The sequence below is a fragment of the Plectropomus leopardus genome, chromosome 7 (assembly GCF_026936395.1).
Source record: "Plectropomus leopardus strain MGB_pleo_1.0 chromosome 7, ASM2693639v1, whole genome shotgun sequence".
In the NCBI taxonomy this organism is placed as follows: Eukaryota; Metazoa; Chordata; class Actinopteri; order Perciformes; family Serranidae; genus Plectropomus; species Plectropomus leopardus.
In genome coordinates, this window is record NC_142182.1 from 10,202,534 (window position 1) to 10,223,954 (window position 21,421).

The 21,421-nt window shown below is 37.4% G+C and overlaps 3 protein-coding genes across 6 annotated transcripts; 1 reads left to right on the plus strand and 2 right to left on the minus strand.

Moving 5' to 3' along the window:
* Positions 1 to 218: 218 nt before the first annotated feature.
* Positions 219 to 1,766, plus strand: LOC121950358 (leptin-like). The gene is made up of 3 exons (XM_042496323.2): positions 219 to 276; positions 817 to 1,009; positions 1,094 to 1,766. Exons 1-3 carry the CDS (start codon positions 236 to 238, stop codon positions 1,427 to 1,429), a joined length of 570 nt encoding a protein of 189 aa, XP_042352257.1. The 5' UTR covers positions 219 to 235; the 3' UTR covers positions 1,430 to 1,766.
* A 542-nt stretch (positions 1,767 to 2,308) lies between these two features.
* rbm28 (RNA binding motif protein 28) lies at positions 2,309 to 12,457 on the minus strand. Of its 2 annotated transcripts, none has more exons than XM_088079875.1 (20): positions 12,089 to 12,457; positions 11,752 to 11,898; positions 11,512 to 11,639; positions 10,559 to 10,634; positions 10,359 to 10,451; positions 10,148 to 10,219; positions 9,850 to 9,952; positions 9,493 to 9,758; positions 9,035 to 9,101; positions 8,776 to 8,885; positions 8,611 to 8,684; positions 8,094 to 8,229; positions 7,235 to 7,299; positions 6,935 to 7,093; positions 6,565 to 6,714; positions 4,940 to 5,014; positions 4,738 to 4,843; positions 4,219 to 4,357; positions 3,949 to 4,063; positions 2,309 to 2,793 (listed from the first exon to the last, which is right to left on the minus strand). In XM_088079875.1, the coding sequence occupies exons 1-20, from the start codon at positions 12,204 to 12,206 to the stop codon at positions 2,656 to 2,658; spliced, it is 2,337 nt and encodes a 778-aa protein (XP_087936001.1). In that variant the 5' UTR covers positions 12,207 to 12,457; the 3' UTR covers positions 2,309 to 2,655. The 2 variants fall into 2 exon arrangements, with proteins under 2 accessions (XP_087936001.1, XP_042352256.1); XM_042496322.2 differs by having other exon boundaries at positions 2,309 to 2,796.
* Positions 12,458 to 13,707: 1,250 nt separating this feature from the next.
* On the minus strand, positions 13,708 to 20,318 carry LOC121950425 (uncharacterized). 3 transcript variants are annotated; one of them, XM_088079876.1, is made up of 4 exons: positions 20,182 to 20,318; positions 17,977 to 18,258; positions 15,723 to 15,969; positions 13,708 to 15,595 (listed from the first exon to the last, which is right to left on the minus strand). In XM_088079876.1, the coding sequence occupies exons 2-4, from the start codon at positions 18,235 to 18,237 to the stop codon at positions 15,234 to 15,236; spliced, it is 870 nt and encodes a 289-aa protein (XP_087936002.1). In that variant the 5' UTR covers positions 18,238 to 18,258; positions 20,182 to 20,318; the 3' UTR covers positions 13,708 to 15,233. The 3 variants fall into 3 exon arrangements, with proteins under 3 accessions (XP_087936002.1, XP_087936003.1, XP_042352354.2); XM_088079877.1 differs by lacking the exon at positions 20,182 to 20,318 and adding an exon at positions 19,991 to 20,175; XM_042496420.2 differs by lacking the exon at positions 20,182 to 20,318 and adding an exon at positions 19,917 to 20,175.
* Between the last annotated feature and the right edge of the window lie 1,103 nt (positions 20,319 to 21,421).

Consider the following 21,421-nt stretch of genomic DNA (forward strand, 5'->3'; position numbering starts at 1 on the left):
TATAAAAGTGTAAATTTCTGCCAGGTGACTCAAATATGTCCCAAGGGAGTCTCCAACAATGTACTTCACATTTAAACTCGCCTCCCGCCTCCTGCAGCACCACCAGGGGAGGCTGGGGTATGAGATGGGAAGAGGTATAAGCGGGGGTGGGGTGGGGGGTGGGGATAAGGGGAACAGGGGTCGGTGAGACGTGAGTAAGAGATGAGTCAACAGCCCTCCACTATAAGATGTCCTGATGGAGCCCAACAGTGGCATACACACAGACATCCAGCTGAGGTAAGGTCAACTCTCCTCTCCATCTCGCTCACCATCTCCTTTCACTCATTCAGCACTTTCATCTCTGTTTACATTTAATTACATTCAATTACATGCATGTTTGTTTAGCAGTTCTTAAAGTGTGTGTGGATGCTGGATTTATTTTAATGCTGCATATTTGTAATAGTGTGACAGCAGAGGTTTTCTTTTAAGATAATTTTCTTTTTTGTATAGATTTTGTATCTTGTAGCTGAGGTTTTTATGAGCTTCCCCCTTCTGTCTATTCTCCACAGAGCATGTAGCAGAGGTCGAGAGTAATAGTGTCAGCCAAAGTCAGTGGTCTTTGTACCGGTTACTCAGTCAGAAATTCACAGGTGTCTCTATCACAAATATTTGCTGCCATAATCAAACATATTGTGTAAAGCAAGGATGTGTTTATGTATAAAATGACACGGCGATATAAACTTTTGCCTGCTGTCTCAGTGAGGTGACACAGAAGAAACAGCGAGTGAAAACTAAATAATAAAGAAAAGATTAACTTGCATAATCATCTTCTTTTAGGAATAACAGAAGCATTCTGAATTTCAAGAGAAATTCGACAAATATGGACTACACTCTGGCCCTCCTGTTTTCTCTGATGCACGTTTTAAGCGTGGGTACAGCTGCTCCTCTGCCGGTGGAAGTGGTGAAGATGAAATCAAAAGTGAAATGGATGGCCGAGCAGCTGGTGGTTAGGCTCAACAAAGACTTTCAGGTATGGTTTTGTTTGCGGTTACACCAAATCTAGAGTTTTTTTTACAAAAGTTGGCGTTTTTTTGACTGAATCGTGTTGTCGCAGGTCCCTCCTGGTCTGACACTAAGTCCATCTGCCGATGTTCTGGATGGACCATCCTCCATAGTGTCTGTCTTGGACGGTTATAACAGCCTGATCTCTGACACCTTCACTGGAGTCTCCCAGGTCAAGTTTGACATCTCTTCTCTGACGGGTTACATCAATCAGTGGAGGCAGGGACACTGCAGTGAGCAGCGGCCGAAGCCTTCAGTGCCGGGGCCCCTGCAGGAGCTGCAGAGTCGGAAGGAGTTCATTCACACTGTGAGCATCGAGGCTCTGATGAGGGTCAAGGAGTTCCTCAATCTGCTGCTGAAAAATCTGGACCATCTTCAGACTTGCTGAATGACAGACATTAGAATTCATATTTGTTGATTGAGGGCCTCACTTTTTGGACATGATTTGTCAAATCTGCATGTCTAACTTCCCATCTGGCCATGTTGAACTTTTGCAATATGTTTTGAACTTATTTATATACATATGTATATATTTTTTATACTTTATTTAGAAAATCTGTGTTTTATTACATGGTCTTGCTATACAAACTGATCTATACGCAGATAAATCAGCTGCTCATAGGCTTGTTTTATGTCAGCGGTGTTGAATCAACAAGGCGCTCTAAGTGAAAAACATCCAATATATTAATTCAGTCATAAAGCTGAATCAGCTGTGTGAGGTTTGCTGCAGCAAGAGGAAACATCACGATGTCCTGTGACGTCATGAGTGGAAATTCCTGAAAACCATGTTGAAACAGGTGTGTTTGTATGAGACCTACAAGGACAGGAAGGGTAAAGGGCAACTTCCTTTTTTGTGCAATATCATTATCTCTTCCAAAATGGTTATTTATAGCTATAGATGGCATCATGTATATTTTTGTAAAGTATTTTTTAGACTACAGGAATAAAACCATTAAAAAATATTTATCACGATATACAAGTTTGTCACTGTTGTGTTTTGGGGAAGGAGAGAATGAAGTGAAAATGACACGTAAACTAGGTTAATACACAATGTCATCTGTGGGTGTTCATCTCTTGCTATCAAGTGTATTCAAGGTTCATGAGTGGGAAGTGTTTATCCAGAGCTATCGGCTTATGATTAACTCCTGTTTAAAACTAGAGGTAAACGCAGTAAATGTAATGGAAATTGTCATCTTGAAGAGAGATATGTGAATCCTACAAATATAGATTTCTTATGAAGCCATAAAGATTCATAATAAAACAAAAATTTAAGGGGTTTTAAATATATTTCTTCATAAAAGACAAGCACATTAAAAAAAATATCCTGACATTATTCTGTTTGTTTTAGTAGTAAAAAAACAAACCATAAACATGAATATCAGATATGCAGGAAGGATATAAATGAAGTTAGGTGACAGTAAAGTTTCACACATGGACATCAAATACTGTATAGTTATAAAACAAAATTAATTCATGGGAACCAAAGTACTTATTTATAAACCTCAGGATGTCTAATGTGGAGCACTTCTGCTGTGGTAGCCTTAATGACGTCAAATTCAAGAACATGTTCTCTCTCACACTCACAAACATACACACACATACACACAGGCACCATTAACTATCAAACCACTTGTTTCTTTTGCCGCTGATGTTCCTGTCACTGTTTCCCATCAGTTTCTTCTTGTACTGCTCCACCAGGCTGTCAAAACGGTCCCCATCCTTTCTCTTGAAATGTTTCTTTGCTGTTTTAATCTTCTGGAAAACAACACAAATAAAGGACAGTCAGGTGGTGTTAACAGGACAACTCTGATAAAGTCTCACCACACACACACACACACACACACACACACACACACACACACACACACACACACACACGCGCACGCGCACGCATGCACAAGCATGCACAAGCACGCACACACAAGCACACACGCACACGCACACGCACACACTCTTGTTTCAAAACCTAAAAGGTAAGCAGTACTGCTGATTAGCGTCCTCAGTAAGATGTGTGATTGTGATGGTCAAGCTTTAAATTGCTTATTATTTGTCAAACATGTCTCATTTCATCAAATTCAAGATTACTTTTAATTTTTCAGAATCAGAATCAGAATTAGAAATACTTTATCGATCCCCGAGGGGAAACTGCCTTTAGTTACAGACGCTCCCATTCAAAAGTCTTATAAGTAGGAAGTGTAGAATAAATCAATAAAATTTTTAACATAAGTACTAATATAAAATAAATATATCTAAACACTAAAGTATAAATACAAATGTACATTTTGTTCTAGTTTCTACCATGTGATAAATAAAACAACAGATTACCAACAGTTGAATATAGCATATTACACATGGATGTAGTTATTTTAATGTTATTCTTTAAGTTTTACTTTTACTGAAAGATCCCCCCCCAAATAATGAAAAGACTCATGCAGAAGTAATCCCTCTCCGTCATCACTTATGAGCCACTAGAAGTGTGTGGAGATGTATTTGTCTGCCCTCTGCCTTGATTGTTCTTATTTTCCTCTCATTTTCTATGTTCAGGGCGTTTATGGGCGTGAAGTCCCACAGCACTCAGGTGAGTTCGGGGCTTTATCAAAAGGTAGCGACCGGGTGCCAGACCGTAAGCAGCATAGAAGAGACACACTGCCAAAAAAAACCACACGTACAGCAAGGGGAAATGCCAAATGAGGGTGATTATGGGGTTGACTGATCACACAGCAATGCAAAAAAAAAAAACTGTCCTGCAAAGCACTTGTTTTATTTCCTGGTGGGTTTTTTCCACAACTTTTCTGTTAGCTACTGTTCATAGCTGTTTTTGGGAAACCAGTGCCTCAGCAGCTATTCCTCATAAGATGTTCTGCGAACATGACCGACAGATATAAACACAACAGACTCTGTATGAACCTGGTTTCTGGGATGTGTGGGCTTTTCCATCTGTTGTCTCTGACGATCATTCCTGTTGAATCCAGGCCTCGCTTTCTTGGGAGGCGGAGCCTGTTGCTTTCCTTTGTCACGCATTCTGTCAAAGAAAAAGCTCACGATCAGTAACTTAAGCCTGATGCTCACAGCTGAGTCACAGCCAGTTTCATCACAAGTTTACCGTTTTACATTGACTGTTCAAGACTCTTTTTTTTTAAAGTCAGGAGACTAATAAAGTTAAAATAAGTTCTGTACCTGTTTTTAGGTCCCCGATGGGAAGGAAAGGGTAGAACTTTCTTTCGTTTCTTCCCATTCTCCAAATCTACGTGCTCAACCTCAGGGTTGGTTTGGAAGCCCATAAAGCGTCTGTCCTGCTTTTGGCTTTGAAGAGGAGCTAATATACACAGAAAAGTGGACGCAGAGATAAAAAAAATGTTAAAACTGGTTTCCTGCAGCTTACAGCAGGTGGAATTTAGGACTTCATAAGACTTTTTCAGTGCTACTCAGAATTAAATTTAAGACTGATTTCACAATAATCAACATGAGATGGGAAATGGGAAAAAAAATAAAAATCCACAGGGAAAAAAAAAGTCTAATTTAGTGTAACAGCCAGTCAGATATAACATGGTTTCTCCACAGCAATAGTGTGCTGAGTCAGGAGAAACGCAGCACACGATCGCATCTACAATCGAACCTCATGTCCAGCTCTTTAGTATGCTCATTCAACTGGAAAAGGGTGAGTGGGACACCAATACAGAAATAATGTCTTCATACCTCTCTCATTTCCTGACGACTCTGATGAGGACTTTGCTTTATTCCCACCTTTCCAGGGTCCTCCAGGGTTCGCTCCTCCTTTAGAAAGCCGATTTCGGAAAAACTCCTGCAAAGACATCCACACAGGGTAACTTTCCATTTAAAAAAGAGCTTTGTTTTTAATTTTAAGATGTAACTATTACTCAAATGAGTCCAAACACACCTTGTTTTTTTGCTGTCTCACTTCTTTTATTTTGAGTTTCCTCGAATCCTCCAGAGAGAACTCAACAATAGGTCTCTGCAGGATGACATACAATAAAAAACACAAGTTGTTTTTGTACCAGAAAAAGGTAAATGTTTGCTATATAATCCTGTGTGCCAAACAAAATAATCACCGCAATGTGAAGTCTTAAGGGAGCTATTTGGAAGTTCCAGCCACCCAGTCTAACCGAATAGGGGGGACAGTATTTCACCCTTTAAATGTCTGTCTACTACTGTGTCCATACAACCGCAATTTACAGCCATCAGTCATAAATAAAGGCAACTCATAACTGACAGCAGAGCAAAACACAGCCAGTCAAAATAAGGCTGCTTTCTTATGATATTCATGCGTGGCGTTAAGTGTATAGTTTACTTCACAGGATATTTAGCTCAGTTTTAGCAACGCCGCAGTAACAAGACAACAATCACATCACGCCGTTTGAAAACTTTAGCTCAAACTGTAGGCCGATGGTTTGTGTTGTCATTAGTTACACAAAAGATATGCGACCTTCTGCTACCATTATTATGCGTCATGCGTCCTCTATCGCATGGGACTCTTATCAACAGCCACAATATTTGCACGTAACATCACCGGAGTGCATTTAGTTATTTTACACGTATCACTATTGTTCTATGACATGTTATTGTTACCATTATGGCTGTGCTTCTTCTCCCTCTCTCTTTCTCTTCCTTTTTGTCATTATTGTAATTTTATTGTTAAATTACAATAATGACCTGGTTACAGGGTTTTTTTGGGGGGAGTTTTTTCTTCGGCGATGTGAGGGCTGTCGTATCCTGTAAAGCCCTCTGAGGTAAACTGGGTTTTGTGATAATGGGCTTTATAAATAACACTGAATTGAAGCCAACATTAAATTTTTCTCTTAGACTTACCAGACTAAAAGAAACATTGTGAGTTCAGCATCAAACTGCATCTTTTTTACTCTCCAGGAGCTGTCTCCAGTGTTGGAAAGCCACACCAATATTTACTCTGGTTTTGCTCCTTCTTACATCGCTTCTTTTCTTTGCCGCAGAACATCGCTTTGTCTTAGAGAGCTGCTTGTGATGGGGATAATGATCTTGCTCCTGGTGCTTCTGCCATCGCTGTGTTCCTTTCACACAAACTTATTCTCTGAGACTCTAACTTCTACACTGTATCCTTTGACTCTGGTGTTATGTCAAGGACCGTTTCCCTGACAGTATGTGTTTCCTCTCAACTTAAACCTGACCCCAAACCCTCAGCCCTAACCCTGACCACCAACGGGGGCGAACACATCAACAGTATGAAAACACTATTTGACAGGGCAACACACTTCAATACAACACCGGCCAGCTCAACTTCTTCATCCTCTCCTTCTGCACACATGAGGCTACAGTGACTCACTGTCGCCTCTCAGGCCAGGATGTATTATTACAGGAGGGACATCCTTTTAAATTGTATTTAATTTTATCTTTTAATTAAAATTATTTCCAGATCTTACATAATGCACCTTTAAAGTAAATCTAAAGTGGCAAGAATGCAAAAACAAAACTCCTTAAAACCCACTGATAATGATTTCAGCCCTCGAGTTCTCCGTTGCAAAAACATACCTTGTGTGGGCCGAAGACGTCAGGGTTGTTGTTCAGGTAACGAAGTGTGCTGAGAGCATGTTCATGGTCCTGGAACTGGACAAAGCCATAACCTAATGATTGTCCCATCACCTGACCCTTCTCTGGCTTCTTGTCATACATCACCCGACACTAAAGGAGAAATAGGAGGTACACACACATACACACCATGAATAAAAATGACAACAACACCCCCTACTGGGCACATAGACACAATGCATTTTATGGCAGCCTTACATTCATAAATACTACTGTAAAACTATTTTTACAAGGATGCATTTAAATGATAACTGCTAAAATAACTCTGCTATGGTTAATAAAATGTCTACCAGTGTGCCATACTGTTCCTCACCTCTGTGATGCGTACTTTCTTGCTTCCTTTTACTGCTTGGAGGCAAAGACCTTTGAGTTTTTTATTGTCCACTGACTTGGGCAGGTTGTGGACACACAGACGAGTCTTTGACACAAACACATTTATGGCCCGAAGCTTGGCTCTCTTAATCTCTTCAAACTAGGGGAAACAGACAACACCAAGTATACGCGTCAACACATGAGTCGGTTCAGACATGATGCACGTAACATAAACGATTATGTACTGAAAATGATCCTCAGAGTAGAAACGTCTTAAATGACTGATGAAAAATGAACTCACTCTGGTTCTTTTGATCATGTCTGCTTCAGGCACGCCCTCTGCGGCCTTGGTTCCAGCACGGATCACTGGGTGTGGAGGTCAGAGGAGAAAGTCATGAAGTATAAGAATAGATTTTGAGTAAGTGTGAATAAACTTATGCCAATGCTTTAATAAGGACCTAACAAGACAGATGCGGCTTTGATAAGTTACCGCTAACCTCGGTAACAGTTTTCGTACTGTTAAAGTCTAGGCCTGCCCTTTGAAAGTCAGAGATTCAAATCATCACTTGGAGCTTTTTACTTTATCACATTGAAAATTGTACCAGTATTATTGTAAACGATATGACATGGCACACCCCTATTGTGAAACATACAATATTTCTGCTATGATGGGATTTTAGATAGATAGGGAAAAGAAACTGCAGAATCTGGTTTACATCCAAAAACTGCACTCTCTACCACGTTTGCTGTCAAAACTTTCACTATGCTAGTCCGCACTGCACTGGGGGTGTCTTTGTCTTTGCTGTGTCAATGTCCCCCATTGATATCTTTCCCATTTTAGACAGCTATTGGCTTTTGTATTAGTGCCTTTTTGGCTTGCTTGGCGTACGTTTGAATATAGCATTTTTACAGAAGTGGACAGACATCGCCCCTTTTAGTGGAAGAATGTGAGAACACCTCTCCAGTAACAAACTGCACAGACATAAGTCAGCATAGTCGAGGTCATTCACTTCAGGGGACATAAGAAAAACACATTTATGAGTGGAGGGGGACTGTGAATCAAGTATGTCTGTGTAAGGTGACAGGGAAAGCTAGTAGCGCTGAGTAAGAGACCAGATCTGTGGCAAAGAAGAAGAAAAGCATGAAATGGGTTTACTCACATCCCTCTCTGGCCAGGTACAGGTTCCTGGTGCCTGTTTCTACTTTCACAGTCTTCACTTTCAGCTTGGCAGCATCCTCTCGGGTCACCGCTGCCACAATCAACAGCTTTCTGCCATCTACACGGATACCACCATTCTGCATAAAAAACAAACAAAAACACAAAACAATGTTACAACAAAGGTAGCTGCATCAACTCATTACACAAAAAGATAAGATTAGATTAGATAAGATAATCCTTTATTGATCCCCAGAAGGGAAATTCAAGTTTTGCTGCAGTACAAGAGTAAAAGTTGCATGCATGAAAGGTCAAATAAAATAACATATAATATAGATAAATGATCATTGTACTGTACAAAAAATACAAATCGAATACAAAAATAGAGGTACATACAATTTTAAAAAGAGGAGTAAATAAATAAATAAATAAATAAATAAATAAATACAAATAGATAGTTCCATGACATAAAAAATGCAGACAAAGGGAATATTTACAGGTGATTATTCAGAATGTATTACCTCTGCCTCATCCTGTGCTGCAGCCATGCATTTGTCTGCAGCCTCTTTAGTCTTAAACTGAGCAAATGCACAACCTGGTGACACAACAAACCCAAAATAAGTCAATCAAACTGTTTCTTTAAACAACAGAGTGAAGAGTGTTTCATTCAAGCACCACTGGCTGACCTTTTGAATGTCCTGTGTCTTGGTGGAGAACAATCTTTATGTAATTAAGCTCTCCGTACTTAAGGAGAACTTCCTCAAGACCCTCTTCATCCGTGTCAAAGGACAGGTTCCTAAATCAGCCAGGAGTGAGACAACAGGGGTGTTGACGAGTTGATAAGCAGGTATGACTGTATGGATGATCTTAGGATGAGAAAAAAATGGAGTAGAAAAAGATAAATAAAAGTTTGTTTAAAATGAAGTCACATGAGGAATTGCAAACCTGATGAAAAGTGTTCTGCCCTCGTTGACATCTGAAGGCAGAAGTTTCTTGGGGGTTTTCTTTTTAGCTAGGGGGAAAAAAAGCAAAAAAAAATGGTTTAAATCCTTTAATAACAATTTTTATTTACATTACATGCAGTGATCATGTTTTTTTTTGGGGTTTTTTTGCTGAGTCATTTAAATATTGATTATGTGCCAACACCAAGTTCCGATCCGATAGTTTTATTTTTGTAGATAATGTAACTCTGCACACTTTAAGCGGTTTACAATTATTAAAATCAATCCAAATTGTTACATTTTTTTTGTTTCTCCTCTATTCCTCCAGTGTTTGTTGCTTCCATGCAGCCTTTACCTGAGCTACCTGAATAAACTGTAGGGCTCAGCTGCAGCGTGAATGAACCTCTGAGATCATATCAGGACATCCCCAAATACACGAAAACATAAGCAGAGAAGTGATACCTGATTCATCGTCTTCGTCCTCATCCTCCTCATCTTCCTCATCATCCTCGCTCTCATCTTGATCATCATTTGAATCAAGGCTACTCTTATCATCGTCATCTTCGTCTTCTGCCTCTTGGGACACATCATCATCCTCTTTTTCATCTTCATCATCATCATCATCCTCCTCTTCCTCCTCTTCCTCCTGACTGCTTTGTTCCTCGCTATCATCTTCATCATCTGACTGGGATTCTTCCACGTGCTGCACGGCTGGTTTTGAAATGGCTCTGTGGAAAAATGAAAATTAACCATTTAAACTGACCAGTTTTTAGCAGCTGGTAGTGTATTAACACAGATATCCATTTTTTGGTTTCACACTTTTTCTTCCCAGCTGCTGCTCGTGGCTCTTCTTCGTCCTCGTCTTCTGTGTCACTCTCTGCTTCAGGCTGTTTTGCAGCCGCCTTTTCTGTATTGTTATTTCCTATTCAGTGAACAAAATCATGTAAATAATCACTGTCTTTATTTTGATGCAGACATATCTTAGAGTGACTATTGGGAGATGCAACCTTTTTTTATATCTTTAATGTGTAGTGCATAATAATACAACAAATATTACTTTATCATTATTATTATTAATAGTGGTTTAACCTCGCAGATGAAAAACAGAGAATATTACCTGTACTTGAGGACTGCTGTGTAGCGATGAACTTGTCCTTAGGCACAGCCCAGTCAATTGCTACCTGCCGACCTGTGAAGGAAATAATAATGAAATTTTTTTTTAAAAAAGTCTGATAATAGAAACTCGAAAAAATTGTTAATTCCCCAAATCTACAAGTCAACGCTGAACAGCGTTTCTCACAAAACAGCAATGTGTCTTACTCACTAACCTTTTATCTCCTTCAAATTCATAGAATTAAGCGCCTTCGCTGCTTCAGAGACATTTTTAAAAAGCACAAAGGCAAATCCTCGCATCTTCCCATCTATACAAAGAACAACAAGAACAAAATATGAGAATCTAACAAATCAATTTACTCAAGTGTTGTCTGACTTATTTGTCCATCCAGTGAGAATTAAAACCTTCTTTTACCAGGTTTGAGGGGAATTTTGGACTCAAGAACTGTTCCAAACTTGGAGAAAACTTGCTTGAGATCATCTTCTGAACACTGCCACACAAAACATGTTACATACGTCATATGTTACAGGTCAAGCGACAAAAAACACTTTTTTAAAAAACTTTTTTTGTCATCATATAATTTAATGTATCTTAAGTACTGATGACATTTCTTTTTTAAATAAAAATTGCATGAATAAGTGTGTCACCCAGTGGTACATGAGAATAGCAAATAATGTATGTGTAATGATAAATAAAAATACATAAAGATAGATACAGTACAGGTTAAAAATCTTTTAAGTGTTATTATCATTTTTATAATTGTAGAAAAATATCTTTGATCCCATTTTATATGTAAGATTGTGCCTGCATTTGAATAATTTCATATTTTTTTCCTCTATCAGGATTTCAACCTGAACTGCAAAAAAGGGGTCAACAGATTATCAGCCTGGCTATTTTGGCATGATGCCAACTATCTGTATCTGTGTTATAATTTAATGATTGCCAATAAAGTTAATTAATCAGTATCAGCATGGGAGGAATTTTTACTTTGAAAAACCTCAGGGAGCTATTTTTATTTATTTATTTATTTTTTCACTTGAGTTTGCTATATTCCAAATTCTAAGTTTCTGCAGGTATTTTCATTTTTATTGTAAATGCATATCTGTGTCATATCTGTTATTGGTCTCATTAAGTACTAATAATCCGTATTGGCCCTGATAAAACAAATATCGGTTGACCCCTTGAAAAAAACAAAACAAACCAAAGCAAGCAAACAAAAAATAATAAAATAAAATGAAAATTACAAAATACAAAATACAATAGGAGGAGTACAAGTACCATTTTAACAGCAGATATGTAATTCAAGTTAAGAGAGTGAATAAAAGTGTGCTCGTCAGTTGCTGCATTTCACATGTAGCACACAGTACCTTAAAGCTGAGGTTCCTTATGATAAGTCTGGCCTTCAGGAGGGTTTTCCTGAAGCCTTTGGGTTTCTGTGGATTTTCCTCTGATTCTGCAGCTGGCTCTTCAGGTGCTGCCGCTGTTTTTTTAGGTGCTAAGTAAAATACACGAACGAGGTTATCAGGTACACGAGGCAGTGTGACAGTGAAGCTTCTCAGAATTGGTGGGTTTAGGACATGTCTTCACACACACACACACACACACACCTGTTTTCCTTTTGTCTTTTACTTTCCTCTTTGCCACTGATATAGAAAGCCTGTGTCCGTCGTATTCTTTTATTTCTTTTATGGCTCGGTCTGCATCTTCCTGCATGGAGTATGTGACATAGCCAAAACCCCGACATTTTTCTGTGCCTGTTTAGCAAATAAGAACATGTTATTAATGTTTGCATTTATGTTTTAATTGTACTGCGACTACAAGACTATAGTATCTCCACATCTTCAGGTCCAAACTTCAGGCTGGAGGATCCAGTTTGAGCAATTTTGTCGTTATTTTGTGAAAAAATAAAAACAATAAAAGAAATCACGACAGTAAAAACATCACCTTTCTCTCTGACCACGAAGCATTGCTTTATTGGACCAATTTCAGAGAATATTTCCGTTAGTCGATCATTTGAAGCTGAAGCTGGTAAAGAGCCCACGAATATGGTCTGCGCTGGCATGGCTCTGCGCTGCCTGGCTAACGTTAGCCGTTAGCTCGCCAACGATAGCTTTTCTGGCTCGATATTAACTTACAAATTGATGTCTACTTTGTTAACAATCCCGCATATGCTGTTTATATCAAATTATTCGATATCACACGAATGAGCGACGTGTATACATACTACTGAACTGTTAAATTTGAACGCCACTAGCTTCTAGTTTAGGTCGCATGTTTACATACGCGGGCAGCCATGTTGGATGCTAAATGAAAATCGCGTGGAGGTTACACTTCTCGCGTTAACTTGCAAAAAAAAAAAAAAAGCTGATCAGTGTCGCCGCCTACCGTCTTGGAGGTTTTATGCATGTATGCATCATGGATCTATTATAAATCTATATGTATGCATGCAGACAGTGGTGGAAGAGGTACTCAAATACTGTACTCCAGTAAAAGTATTACTACCACACTGTGCAAATACTAATTTAAAATGTAGAAGTCCTGCATTTAAAATGGTACTTGAGTAAAAGTAAATATAATCAGTGAAATGTACTCAAAGGATTAGAAAAAAAAATACCCAATGCAGAAAAATCCTTACAAAAAATGCAAGAAATGCAAAAAAAGCCCTCTCAAACTGCATTAAACATAGACAAAACATTAAAATAGAGAAAACACACAAAAGTCAAAATTATAAAAAAAAAATCCCAAAGCACACAAAAAATAGAAAACACCCCAAACATCCAATATAAAAACAAAACATAAATATTATATATATTATTAATATTTAAAAAACACCCAAAAATAATCTAAAAAAGAAAAGAAAAACTTTTTTTTTTTTAAACCCAACCCTTAAAAATATAAACAAAATAACAGCCAACTCAAAATTATTTTAAAAAATTAAAAACAGACAGCCTTAAATGTTTTTCAAAATAGTAGGCAATTCATTTTCTGTGAATCAACGGATCAATTAATCAATTAATATTTTCAACTGTATAAACAATTTAGTAATTTCATTTATAACAAACATATTTTCCAGACACTTCTTATGTTTTAGTGAAAAATAATCTTTATTTGTAAAGTAACAAAAGCTGTCAGATAAATGCAGTGAATTAAAATGTATGGTATTTCCCTCTGTAATGGATATGAGTAAAAGCATAAAGTAACATGAAAATATATAATACTCATGTACAAATACATCAAATTGAAAGTCAACTACAGTACTTGAGTAAATGTACTTTTACATTACATTCAGCTACTGCATGTACAGAGTGGTAGTAGAGTACTTAGTATTTTCACGTAAAGGAAAATTGCACTGTAACAGATTAGACATGTAAGCAATGACTAAACAATGATGAAATATGCCTGTGCAATAAGTTACCACTTACTGTGTAATAATATTTATACGCTATATTTCTATATCTTTACAGTAAAAATACAACACTGTGTATTTCAGTTATCCTGTGCAGCTACCAATCATAGACATACGGTATCTGCATAAGTGAAAGATATTGATGGATTTTGTGTCATTTTATTTAATGTGTATTTTTTAATCATTTTATCATTTTATACCTTTTAATAAATCACTTTTTTTATTTTTGGTTTTTTTTTTTTGCTTTTCTCTTGCTTCTGACTCTTGAGCTGCTGTAATGTGTGAACTCCCCCAGAGTGGGATCAATAGTGTAATCTTAATCTTTGTCGTCCATGTATTCATTAGTATTACTCCTTACTGGTATCCAGTTTTTAAAAAAATCTATTTTGCACTGTTATGTTATTTTAGTCTTTTACATCTTTGCACTCGTCTGATCTACACTATTTCCACTTTAAATTGTAACTGCTCTCCAGCGATTTCCCTTGTCAATAAAGTTTTATCTCAAACTATCGTAAACCATGAAAACAAATGAGGTTGTTGAGGAAAAAGCACAAAGTAGGAGGACAAATGTTATGCAATAACTACAAAAGAACTGAAAAAGAAAACGTTCAAAGAATGTATTTTTTAATGTACAAACCAGAAACATAAAAAAAGTTAGTTATATCAAGTAATAAGGCAACCTTCAACAGACATTTCATTCATTTGTAAAACGTTAAAACAAGACAAACTTGTTACTCGCTGCTTTGGTAGTTTGTGAGAGCACCATGACTTATACAGGTTATCACTGAGGCTCATTACGGCATCTCTGTCTCAAGAGGCAATATGAACTACAGGGACGGTGCTATATGGAATTTCATAAAGCATTGTCAACAAACAAATAAAAAGAAACATTCTTCTTTACAGTTGTGGACCATCAAATATCAAGTCCCTGGAGTTGCTTGTGTAAATATAAAAGGTTATGACAGCAATGACGTTATGTTTTGGCTTAAAGGAAGTAGAAAAACAGTACAATGCACAACGGCTTCTGGAAACAACTTCTACTTTTCCTTCACAATATAAATCCACTATTATTATTATTATATTCAAAAGCAGGAACCGTTAATCTCGCCACTGACTTTTGTTGTTGGCTCTCTCAGTGAACAAACTCCTCCACCTTTCTCAGCCATCATGGCAGGCGTAATCTCCCTGTGTTCACAGTCAAAGTGCCAACGTGAGAAATGTAACTGTACAACTTTAAAACATAACATCTTCGAAGCCACAATTCGTGAGGTTACTGAATGGTGGTCTGGTCCTGGTTGTGCCAATGCCGTGATCTTGCCTTTGGAGATCTCCTTATCAATATACGCATGAGACTTTTATCATCACCCTCAACATCATCATAGAGTGCATGTAATAATTTAATGCACCTGTTTCTATTATTGCTGTGCCTCTCTCCCCCTCTCTCCCCCTCTCCTCCCCCCTCTCTTGTCTTTTTGCCGTGCAGTATTTCATTTGTTATTTACGACATCTATTGCACGCCTGTCCGTGCTGGAAGAGGGATCCCATCGTCCTCTACCAGTCTTCCTAAAGTTTCTTTTTCTTAGTTAATCCTCAGTGCTGTAGTAACACATTATAGTCTAACAAACATTTTAACAGAAAAACAGAAAACAAGCAAAGTCAAGTTAATAGGACTGTTTTTTGGTCTTACATTTTAGCCTTCAGCGGGGCAAAATGGAGAGAGTGGAGGAACATGTTTAGGGTGCTCAGGTACTCCTCTGGGTGCCTCTTTATGTGACCTGCATGTGTTGAATCCTCCCATTTCTTTGTTGTGACTTCCACCCCGCGTTTCAGCCAATGATCAATCACTTCCTCCATCACTCGTGGGTTGCTCAACAAATCATTCTCGCAAAAAAAGAAGAGCGCGGGAGCAGTGATGGGACTGTTCCAAAACACGTCAATGCCTTTGTTAAAGTAGTCCACTGTCTGCCGTTTGAAGATGTTAAAGTAGAACAGGCTCACATGTTTTATCAGGGTCTCCCAACGTGGCAATACAGTCTTAGCTAGACCTGGGCAGAGAGGAGGAAACAAACACACTTCATTTATTTGACTGGGCATTAAGGATACTTATAAAACTGCACTGATGAATGAGATTGTTTGATTGATTGATTGATTGATTGATTGATACAAACTGACCTGTGGACATCTGCTCCACAGAGCCCACCACCAGGCTATCATAGACTTGGCCTCTGATCCTCTGTGTGAGCGCCTGATATCTCTGTGTGTCCTGGGACACATGTATCAGCAGATTAGCAAATGTGTAGCCACCGATAGAGAAGGCATGGACAAACAGTGGGCGGGACACAAAGGGCTCACTATGGAGCAGGTCGAGCAACCTCTTTCCATGATCCAGACCCCAACGAGGCCACAGGAACTCTTGCACCTTGTGTAAAACAAACAGAAAGAAAAACAAAACCAGGTAAAACATCAGCTGGCTTTTGAAAGTTTGGCTTAACCTCTGTAGGTTTTGATTTAATTATCGTTTTATCTTTGGACCTTTGTCTTAAGAAATTTTAGAACGTCCACTACAATATAAAATAAAATCTGTGGGCTGAAACAATGTTTTCTTGCAAAAATGTGTAATGACCAAACCACTGACGAGACCAGCAGAGTTTAAGGGGCCAATGTGACTCCATCTAAAGACTGTTGATAAAAATTAAAACTTTGCCAAAACTGATCCAGAGTTAAAGTGATCCCACAGTTTTCCTCAACTCAGCTCTCACTTATTTTTTTCTTAAAAGTTTGAGAGAAAATTGAAATCTGCAGTGCTAAAGGCTGTGACACACCAAGTCAACAGTCAGCTGTCGGCTTGAGCGGCCACAGTCCTTGTCACCGCCGTTGGTCCTCGTCAGCTTTCTTTCTGCTGATTCAGCATGTTGAATCCGCGGTGGGGGCCATGGAGTCTGCCAGTGAATGAAATCACTCTGATTGGCCTTTCAGCTCAGCGCACAAAAAGAGAAATGGAAGTGAATACTGTAAACAAAGAGCTGAAACTCAGGAGTGAGGTCGAAACAAACTTGTTATACACAGTAAGATTATTTTTCTTCTGCCACTGAGCTCTTAACAGCAACGTTTCCTGGTGGTTTGTGCTGTTGTTCACTGGTCCGCAGTAAATCTGCTTTGTTCTTTTCAGTATTGGGTTGCGGTGTTATTGTGCTAACTGGCTTTCTTCCGGTTTCCCGTTTTAAAAAACTGTTAAAGATGACCATCGTCTGCTGGTATGGAGGGGAATCTCCTCTCACACTGGTGCAGAACAGACATGCTGGTTGGCTGTAAGTTAAGCATGTGACTGTTGAGTTTAATAAAAAATGACTTAAAACATTCCTTTTTATCAGAACTTGTGAGTTTTGAGTATTTTTTTTAGCTGGTTGCTTTATTTGCTTTGATATTTGTTCAAAATTGTAAGTGCACTACAAATAAAATCTATTATTATTATTATTATTATTATTATTATTATTATTATTATTATTATTATTATTATTGATATTATTATATATTTTTTAGTTTTGGCCGAGACACGGCGAAATGAGGCAACGCAGCAGGGAGCTTTTTTTCACTGCTAATTCTTGGACGTCAGCTTGGTGTGTCACGGCCTTTACACGCACCTTTACAAGCTAGCACCCCTCTGCTTACCTTCCTTTGTTGGCACACTTATTTCAGCACATTACTTCCACATGTACCAGAGGAAGACATGGATGCAAACCTGAATGCATCGCATAGCCATGTGACCACATTTAAGGTCCGGACTGCTTTACAACATCCACAGAATCTTTGAAATGAACCTTTGCACCGCTGCACGCATACACCTTATTTGTTGTTGTAAGTGTGTGCATGGGGGTTGTTTCAGGTCAGATGACTGTTCACACTGGGTGGATATGGGCGACATATAAACATTAGTGTAAACAATCATGACTGAAAGATAAGATCTGAGCAATAAAAACTGAGTATCACAGAAAAAGTAGCATTTTAAGCTCAAGAGGTGTTCCATATACCGCACTCTTGCTTAACGTACACATCTCTTAAGGTAATTGTTAACCGTTTATCTTGGATACACATAAATGGGCATTTAATGGTACTTTTTTACTTAGGTGTTGGAAAGGCAAGAGACAAACCATTATGCATGGATGATAAGCATCTGTATTCCTGTGTATAATGCCAAATATTATGCATATTCAAAACAGTAGTCCCCTTTATCTAAGAATATGGCTAATGCTAATAGCTAACTTGGTGAAAGAGCATTCAAAGCTACGATGTTAACATTTCAAGGACAAAAGTAACCATGAAGTTGAAGGTTAATTTTAACATAACCAATTTATGTGGCTGTGATAAAAGGAACTATGTTCAAAATCATGTTTTTGTTGTAGTCATATCTCTGTTGTGCTTATCTCACCTCACTCTCTATTACAAGCACATCAAAGCCGGTGCGAAAGTAGATCTCACAATATTTCACCAGGGCTTGAGGACGCGCACCCAGCCACGGCAGCATCAGCATGAGGGGTTTATGGTCTTCCAGAACTTTGGTCTGACATCCTGAGACTGGAGGTGCTAATTCGTTCACATAGAAAGTGACGTTCTTACTAAGGCGCTGGGCAGTGACGCCTCTGCTCAGGACCGTCCTGCCCAACATAGCAGCTGCTGTCAGGCTTCCCATTCAATGAAATGTGACAACGGTCTGCAAAAAAGAGGACGCAAGGGGACAAAGAGACATAAAATTAGAATGAGAAAGCTACTAACATCACCAACAGTTTGCTTATATATAAAACACACAATGTACTGTATTCCTCCCACAGTCCAAAGACATGCTGCTCAGGTTGATTGGTGACCCTAAATTGCCCTTAGGTGTGACTGTGAGCGTGTATGGTTGTCTGTCTATGTGTCGGCCCTGCGATAGTCTGGCGAACTGTCCAGGGTGTACCCCGCCTTCTGCCAAATGACAGCTGGGATTGGCTCCAGCCACCCCAGCGACCCTTACGAGGACAAGCGGTTACAGAAAATGACTGACTGACAACGTACTGTATAACTCCTTAAACCGAGTGTCTAACACTCTGAGCCAATAGACTGACACTTGGACTTAATTCCCCCATCTTAAATTATAATTTTATAATTTATTTCATACTTCATATTTCATTTCATATTACAACTGTGCAATATTTAAGGTGCAATATTCCTTTATACACTGTCTTAACTGCAATAATTGGTGTGATAATTCAACTACAGCAATCCTCTGTGCAACTAATCAGATTTAACATGTTACACATATTGTATGTATTCTTATTGTTCTTCTTGCTGAAGTACATAACTATTGTATATTGAAGCATCATACACATTTTATACTTCTACTTTTACATACTAGTTTTATACATTGTAATGTAGCATAAGGAACATACTAGTTTAATATCTTTACACATTAAGTAAATTATACATTTTAATAATTTTGAATATTCATATACTAGATATACTTACCATGATTCTATTTTATATTTTTACACACTTTACACAGCCAGCACAAAATTGATTTTTATCATTTTAAATATTCCCATGCTAGTGCTAATTGTTGCCTATTATTACTGTATCTATATTTTATATTTTTACACACTTTATACATTCAACACATAATACATTTTTTTATAATTTAAGTATTCACATAATAGAGCTTATTGTTACTTATTAATACTGTATTTATATTTTTACACACTTTACACACTCAGCACATTACACATATTAATAATATACACATATATATACATATACATTTTTATATTCACACAGTCATGCTAATTGTTACTAATTGTTACTGTGTTTATATTTTTACACTTTACACACAGCACATTATACGTTATTAATAATTTTAAATATCCACATACTAATGCCAATTGTTACTTATTTCTTCTGTATTTCTATTTTATATTTGTGCATACTTTGTGCTAGTACTTATTTCTACTTTCTGTAGTTCTCTATGCTAAATATCAAAGCGACTGTAACGAACAATTTATCAATAAAGTGATTGTGATGAGGCACAGACCAGGCAATGCTTATGAGTTAAAGTGGCCCTATTATATATATTTTAAGAAATAAACAAAACACTTTCTGGGGGCATCTGAATGAATATTTGAGTCTCTGGTGTTCCTGCTAACACAAACTGTGAAATAAGACTGAAATTATGCTGGAGAATTAACCATCAGCTACCTATAAACTCCCTACCATTAACGTTAGCATTGTTACAAACAAACATAAGGTTAGCTTGTGTGTTTCACATAAATGATGTAACGTTAATCAACCGTCAGCCCGTTTCCTGAGATAATGTTAAAAACACAATGCAGAGGAACTCACCTTAGCTTAGAGAGCTAACTAACGTAACTCCACGTCAAACCGGTTTAATGTCGATAAACTTTAGTCTCACTTACATATGTCTTCTGGCGGAGTTACTGAGCCTGTTCAGTGTGTGTCAGTGATGCAATAGCTAATGAAAAGGTAGCTCAGGGCTCCTCCGAAGCACATCATTGCCTGTAGGGTAAAATTAGCTGACTGGAAACATATCCTCTGTAACACAGTATGTCCCGATGCGTTATTTACTGACTACATGTCCTCACAATACCTCTCCAGGCTTCCTTTCCGTCTTCTTCATCGCATGATGTGTCTTCAGTTGGCTAAGCTGTTCTGCTGCCCTCACCGGGAAATGAAGCGCTCCGAAAGCAAGCAACTAAAACAAGTCTGACCGGCCACTATTTAATTACTGTCTCATGCCTCCTTCATCACGTACACGAGGTCCATCAAAGTGAGGCAGGGTTATTTCGGACACATTTTAGTGGAAAACTAGGCTACCTAAACCTCTGAATACTACCTCAAATGTTGTAAAATAACAACCATTGCAAAAAAAAAATTACACGATTATAGACCGTATAATATGTTGATAAAATGCATCAATTTATTAAAAAAAACATATTCCTAGTATAATGCATTATAAAAAGTGCAAAAGTCAAAAAGTCAAACATATAGAAATAAATAGATGCAAATAAAAATGAATCTAATAAAAAAAAAATTAATGGTAAAAAAAATAAGTCAAATATTATATAATAAAAATGAAAATAATTTAATGTTTATAAAATATACAAACAAAATAAATAAAATTAATTAAGTGAGTTAAGTAAGTTAAGTTAAGAATTAAGTGAAAATAATCTGTACAGGATTTATGGTATAAAAAAAGCAAATTGCCAATGTTAAATAAAATAACTTAATACAATAAACAAAAGGAATAAATATTAAAAAAAATAAACATATAGAAAAATACATATAATAATTAATCTAGTAACAAAATATGTTTAAAATGTATGGTAGAAAAAACAAATAGTCAATTTTATATTATAAAAATAGAACTACAGTATAATCAAAATATAAAAATGCATTTTATTAAAACATCTGTATAAAATTAAATTGTGAGCTTTTAGTAAAGAAATTTGATAGAAAAAAGTCTACAGTGGTATTACAATGCCTGTTAAGGGGTTTTAAGAACATCTATTTATTGTAAAATTAAAAAAAAATAGATATGATGTCATATTGACATTATTTAGAGCAAAATAATGGAAAGAGAGGCGATTTGATTTTGCTTTTTAAAAATGTTCTTTCATTTTTATTTGATAAATATTACAATTTTTATTTATTTTTTATTATTATTTTTTTAATTAACTGGCCCCTGGGCTCTTGCCATTTTGCAAAATGCAGAATTGAATTGCAGTTTAAGTCAGGAAGATGGAGGTTGCCAGGCAGAAGGCTGTATCAGCCTCAGTTGTTTTGACCTGTATTTACTTTCAGGTAGGCTAGGTGAGGGAGGAAACTTG